The 7,009-nt window shown below is 44.3% G+C and overlaps 1 protein-coding gene across 1 annotated transcript; it reads left to right on the forward strand.

Moving 5' to 3' along the window:
- Window positions 1-416: 416 nt before the first annotated feature.
- LOC128454813 (keratin, type II cytoskeletal 8) lies at window positions 417-4,339 on the forward strand. The gene is made up of 9 exons (XM_053438367.1): window positions 417-856; window positions 1,908-2,116; window positions 2,202-2,262; window positions 2,369-2,464; window positions 2,617-2,781; window positions 2,873-2,998; window positions 3,093-3,313; window positions 3,412-3,464; window positions 3,559-4,339. The coding sequence occupies exons 1-9, from the start codon at window positions 506-508 to the stop codon at window positions 3,708-3,710; spliced, it is 1,434 nt and encodes a 477-aa protein (XP_053294342.1). The 5' UTR covers window positions 417-505; the 3' UTR covers window positions 3,711-4,339.
- Window positions 4,340-7,009: the final 2,670 nt, after the last annotated feature.

Consider the following 7,009-nt stretch of genomic DNA (forward strand, 5'->3'; position numbering starts at 1 on the left):
CAGTTGAGTAAATTCAGTGCAGTGTATTTGTGTATTTTGAGAATGGGGAATTTTTTATTTTTTTATTTCACGTCATGTGTTTGTGACTGTAATTTGTTGTATCCTTGACCACAATGGATGTTTTTAAATTTAAAAGATTTTATAACAACAAACTTTCCTTACGTAATCACATGTTGACTCTGCTTCACTAGGCCCCCCTCTCCCTTCCTCCTCAGCTTGTCCTGTTGCAGGGTGTGTCTCTGCTTATCTGCTGACTATCTCTCCCTACCTGTTTTACAGGAACGGCCACTCCTGTCATTCATGGTCAGAGGCGTGTAAGCCGAGGCAGAGAGGAGGCTGGCCGGCAAAAGTGAGAGTACAGGTTTGAGTGGCTGAGGAGGGTCCTCCCACTGGCTCGACGCAGCCATAAAAGCAGGCAGAGGCTGCAGTTAGACATTCAGAGGGACTTGACTCACCTTTAGAAGCCTGCTCATCTTCACTCTCTTGCCCAGCTCAAGAATCGACAATGTCTATCTACAGACAGTCAGCATCTCTCCATGGCTACGGAGCCAGCAGCAGGAAGTCCACTGCCACACCAGGCGGCAGCAGCTACACCATCTCGAAGAGAACCAGCTATGGCGTTGGTTCGGCTCCGGGTGCTAACTTTAGTAGTGGCAGTGCTTTTGGCTATGGTTCCAGCCAAGGTGGCAGTTATGGTGGTGGTATGATCCAACCACAAATCACCGCTGTCTCAGTCAACTCGAGCCTGCTGGCCCCACTGAACCTGGAGATTGACCCCAACATCCACATCGTCCGCACCCATGAGAAGGACCAGATCAAGGGCCTGAACAACCGCTTCGCCTCCTTCATCGACAAGGTTGGTTTCTGAGAGCTCTGTGTGACTATCTTATGTCTGAAGTGTAGTTAACTGTAGGCCTCAGTGTCTTAGCACTGACATCCTTCATCCGACTTTTCTTTACTTCTAACAGCTGTCGAAAGTACCCTCTCCAGGCCTGTGGTTGCCTCTCTGCCCACTAGTTAAACATGGGTGGGGATTATATTGCAATAACTTGCCAATCCCTCACCTGGCAGACTGCTAGAGATCATATATATGTCTACACTCTGCCCACAGAGTCCAAAGTCTGCTGTTTGCACTCCTCACCTTTTTACCTGGTTGTTATGGGCAACTTAAACACGAAGCTGAAAATCTGCTCTTACTCAATTTAATACCAAAAAAGTCACACGGTCTGCACCTCTTTACCTTTTCCTGTGGAGGGGGACTCTTTAAAGTCTTGGACAATAACTCTGAAAACAAAGCGTTTGCTTGCCAACACTGTTCTGCTTTGTTTTCTGCGGTTTATCTGCCACACCTTGTTTTGTGTTTTATGGCTGCAGCGACTGTGTGGCTTTATAGCACAGCAGAGCATTTAGGATGAGTCATGGCTAAACAACCCATGTAGCATTTGAAACATTTAAAGCCACATACTGTACACATGTTGCCAAAACATCTGGGCAAAACACACACTGTCATTTGATGTAAGAAAGAAAATGTATAACTATGCAGTCTATGAATGGCTTTTCCTATTACAGCTGCTTGGACAGTGTATGCACAAAGAGTCGGAGCCGGAGTTACAATTGTTGTGACTCTGGGTGTGGCTGTCCAGATATGCAGCTATCAAGGCAGGCATGCTGATAAGGTTGAGGCATTTAAAGACCAGATACCACAAAGGACACACCCTTAAAATTCTTTTCAGGCTGATCCTCTTCTTTAATAATGATGAGAATCTTTTAATCACCATTGAGTCAAACACAACTCAGTTATATATCACCAGTCAAACAACAATCTCCATTTATTCAGTTTTAGCAATGCAATAAAAACACTTTTAGAGCAACATGTGACGATCCTCTCTGGGTTTTTATCCGCACAGGTCAGATTCTTGGAGCAGCAGAACAAGATGCTGGAGACCAAATGGAGCCTCCTGCAGGACCAGACCACCACCCGCTCCAACATCGACAGCATGTTCGAGGCCTACATCGCCAACCTGCGCAGACAGCTCGATGGGCTGGGCAACGAGAAAGTCAAGCTGGATGGAGAGCTCAAGAACATGCAAGGCCTGGTTGAGGACTTCAAGAGAAAGTGAGTTTGAACATTGTCCTGAGATATAATAAGCAGATGTGCAAAACAAAGAGATGTACTCACATGTTGCCTTGTGTTCCAACAGGTATGAGGATGAAATCAACAAACGTGCAGGTGCAGAGAACGAGTTTGTGCTCCTGAAGAAGGTGCGAAAACATCAAGATTCTCCTTTAGAATAAAATTTAAAAAAAAACTGGATATTTATGGCCTCCAGTTATAACAGAGCCTGTTTGTACATAATTTCCCTTCCAGGATGTCGATGCTGCCTATATGAACAAGGTGGAGCTCGAGGCCAGGGCTGATGCTCTTCAGGATGAGATCAACTTCCTCAGAGCTGTCTATGAGGCTGTATGTATTATCTATTATGTCTAATTCACTTTATTTATATCATTATTACACCAAAAACCCTTGATTTACAGCTTCTGATCATGCAGATGCTGTATGAAGCAGATAAAATAAGTGAATAACTGTCTTTTTAACAACAACCTTTGCTTCTGCAGGAGCTTCGTGAGCTGCAGGGCCAGATCAAGGACACCTCTGTCGTTGTGGAGATGGACAACAGCCGTAACCTGGACATGGACTCCATTGTGGCTGAAGTGCGCGCTCAGTATGAGGATATTGCCAACCGCAGCAGAGCTGAAGCAGAGGGCTGGTACAAACAGAAGGTGAGTGAAAAGCAAAGATCATGTTAATCCCCATGTAGTCCCCTCCTCTGTCTTCTGAATAAGCATGACACACGTTTCTTATATTTAATAGTACGAGGAGATGCAGTCGTCAGCCGGACAGTATGGAGATGACCTGCGCTCAACCAAGACTGAGATCGCTGAGCTGAACCGCATGATCGCCCGTCTTCAGAATGAGATCGAGGCTGTCAAGGGACAGGTACATTTCAGGAGCCTTTGTGGGAACACGCCTTATCAGTAACACACTTCATTGTGTAAGATGTGCAGTTATTAAACCGCATGTTTTCCCACAGAGGGTAAACCTTGAATCTCAGATCGCAGAGGCCGAAGAACGTGGTGAGCTGGCAGTGAAGGACGCCAAGCTCCGCATCAGGGACCTGGAGGATGCTCTGCAGAGAGCCAAGCAGGACATGGCCCGCCAGGTGCGTGAATACCAGGAGCTGATGAACGTCAAGCTGGCCCTGGACATCGAAATCGCCACCTACAGGAAACTGCTGGAAGGAGAGGAGGACAGGTGGGATACACTTGAATCTTTAACACTCAATGTTTTGTGGCTGTAGCATCACTTTCAACTCTGAATGAAACACTAACTGAACTTCCTCACACCATTAGAATCAGCAGTGGAGGCGCCACCGCAACCGTTCGCATGCAGCAAAGCTCTGCAGGTAAGTGTCAGATTTCAAACATCATCATCGTCATTAGTGACACCCAATCAAACACTGCTAACACTTCCTGTCTTTTTTGTTTTTCCTGCTCCAGGACTCCAAAACTCCAGCATGTCCGGTGGTTATGGTGGTGGATACGGCGGTAGTGGATATAGTGGTGGATATGGGGGTGGATATGGTGGAGGACAAGGCACCATCACCAAGACATCAACATCATCAACCAGCAGCAGCAGGAGAATGTATTAAAAAAGGAGAGTCGTCCCTCTTCCCCTTCAGAAACTTTTGACATTCATCAAGCTGTAGTCCTTCAGGGTGCTAAGCAATACTGTTAATAATGTTTGACCAGTGGGTTGAATATCCCAAAATTTGAATTTCTTGAATTACATATAAAAATCATATTACACTGCCATCATGTGTTTTAAGGATCGCTGGTTGTTCTTCTTACTAAGTACTTCAGCATGATTTAACAAGAGTTTCTGAAGGTACACGTTAAACACACAAGGCCTAGATCATTTATCAAGATGAAACTTGTTTTTTTACACGGGTGTTGAAACTAAGCAAGGAAACAGAGAACAGTGAAAGTCAGTGCTCTGTACTATTCTGATATCAATAATAAGAGCAAGTAATTGAGTAATTCCAATCACGACAGAATAGGTGAATTATACATTTGTGTGAGGTGACACGTTTGCATTTATACTTTGAAGTGTTTGGTCACTGGCTTATTCCCTTTTACTGCTCTGTCAAATGTTTCCCTGCTTGGTTTCTGCCTTTTCCTTGCCTTCAAGCCAAAACTATGTTGAAACCGGATTTGTTTTGTAAAAGCCTTCACGTCAGCAACATGAATCTGAATAAAATACATCTGAGAACCCAAGAAATTGACTTTTTCTCATTATTGTTGTGATAAATGAAAGAAACAGCGGGATGTTCACTTGAAGCTTTAACAGGAGGATGAGATTTTCTCACTGAGCTTTCACTTGGTGGCAGTGGTGTGCCACTTTTACACCCCCTGCTTGGTTTTGCACTCCCCTGCGCTCCACAGAAACATCACACTTGTACTGGGCGGGGTTCTCCTTCTGCTCAAAACATAGCTCTTTGTCGCCTGCATGCCACAAGATGTCGGAAACATTGCTTTAGAGATCTTGGCAAATGATTAGATGATCTCGTCACATAATCGCTGCAGAGTTTCCCGGTTCTACCTCTTCCCAAACATGCTTCAGATGTAGTGACTCGTGTTCAGAGGATGTTTGCTTTCGGAGATGTTCACATGTAGAGATGTTCTTTGTAATGTCCTAGTTGAGTGTAGTGATCATCAAGAATTAGATATCAAGGGCGTTGTATTGAAGCCGGTTTCAGATGTGGGCTCTGGTGAATGTCTGCCCGATTGATCTGCAGTTTGCCTTTCACCCATGAACAATGGAGCAGGAGATTCTCAGATAAGTTAACAACAACACAGAAATCTCCAGACTCTTCAGGTGAGGAGTGGCGCAGCAGAATGTAACATATTAATTACACTTAATTACATCAACAGGGACATCGGCCTTTATCACAAGGAGGAAGAGGGCTGAAGAGATACACCTTCATTATAACTGCTAATAAACCCTGTGTCCAGCATTCATGCCAAATGTATGTACATGTGTTACTGTAAGCAGCCACCATACAGAGCCAGCAGTACACACTCCTCCACCCTCTTCCACTCCTGAATGGAATCACGGACAGAGATTCCTTCAGACTAATAGGGCCCTTATTCTCTTAATCAGATGGGAGGGAGTGTCTACAAACACCCAGAAGGTATTACTGGGTGTTACAAACCTGTTAAATACATGCCTTTGTGCTAAGACCTCGATTGTGTCTGTAGTATTTTTAAAAGTGCACTCTAGGCACCTGTTGGCAGATTGTTCATCTCTGCCCGAGGCTCAGAATGCTGGCAGCAGTCATACAGTAAATTTTTGAATTTGGTCCCAGATGAATTAAAAGTTTGGTTGAGTCATTATAATGATGCCAAGCACATGCCATTCATGTTCCAGCGAAACCAGTTACATAACCACTAGACAGCAATAACAAGTAATGCATCATTTCCTACCTGCAGGACATAAGCACTCCTGCTGGCTTCACAAATATTGCATTTCTCCTGCAGAGAAACAAGTGCTGTCATTCAAACTCAGACCTGTTGTCACTCATAAGCCACTTTTCCACTGGTCCAAAAACCCTCCAACACACGCTAACGTCAGGCTGTTATCTGTAACTCAAATGGAAACAAAGAGCGTTCACTCCTGGATCGAATCACTCTGCAGACAACACAGGATTTTACAGACTCTGGCTCCAATAGACAGTGACAGAGACATTACACCTGGGTGAGTGCATAATTTCATCTTCTTCTTCTTTTCTTTACTTTGGCGGACTTATCACTGATGCTGCACTTTTCCTGCGTGACATTATGACACAAATTGAATTTCCAGGTGTTGGTGCATCAACATGAAACATGAACATGCCACAGCAATGTTTACTTCATATCATGCAAGATGCAACACTGGCAAGACAACGAGGTGAGAGAGTTTCCAGCACGTTTGTGATGTTGAACATGTCTCACCGGGGGGGGTGGGGGGGAAGCACAGAAAGGGAAACTCCTCCGCCGGCAATTGGACGGGAGTCAACCGCCTGCATGGGTTTAACCACGTATACACGTTAATTTAGTTAAAAAACATTTTTGCATCACTTTAGCCGCAGGATAATTTGTGTTTCCTCACATGAGCAACGCGATCAAACACAAACCCTGAACATTCACCCATTCTACTCTGGAAAAGAGGAGAGGAGGACTACTAGCTGAAGTGACTACAGTGGCTGAAAATCAAATATTTCAACTTGATTGGATGAAGCGTATGATGTGAATTTCCCATCTTTGTGTCTATCACATCCCATCATTCAAGTGTCATCTATCCATGTCTTTGCTTGCTGTTGTTGTGAACGCACCATTAGAAAGTTCCATCTCCTTCAGAGTGAATTTGTTGTGATGTTTTGCTCTGCTGTTAACCACTATAGCTCTCATTACCTGACCCCTGAGGATATTGAGAGTCATAGCACCCTTGATACAGAATAGGAGGCAGTAATGAACATGTATCTGTAATTGAGTCAGGCTACATCTATAATGTTGTGCATGGCAGCACAAAGGGGAGCAGGTCCTTACACACCCCAGAGAAGCTGATGTTTAATGGTCTATAGCAGAGGTCTTCAACAGGGGGTCCGCGACCCCTAGGGGGTCCGCGGAGGTACTGCAGGGGGGTCGCGAAATGTTTGGTTGATTAGACATTTTTTTATATTTTTTATAATTTTTGATTTATTTTCTAACCAATTTTTTTCTTACAAATTTAAACGTATTTAACATGCATCGACTATTGTGAGGCTGATATGACCCTCTGCCTAACAACCTCCATCCATTAGACTATTTCACTTCTGTCCTGCCATTCGTGTTAATCTCAAGCAGAAGAATATTAAAATGCTTAAACAAAAACAGCAGACTGGTTGGTTCTATGTGCACAGTTGATGTGATC

This window comes from Pleuronectes platessa, chromosome 2, assembly GCF_947347685.1.
Source record: "Pleuronectes platessa chromosome 2, fPlePla1.1, whole genome shotgun sequence".
NCBI lineage: Eukaryota > Metazoa > Chordata > Actinopteri > Pleuronectiformes > Pleuronectidae > Pleuronectes > Pleuronectes platessa.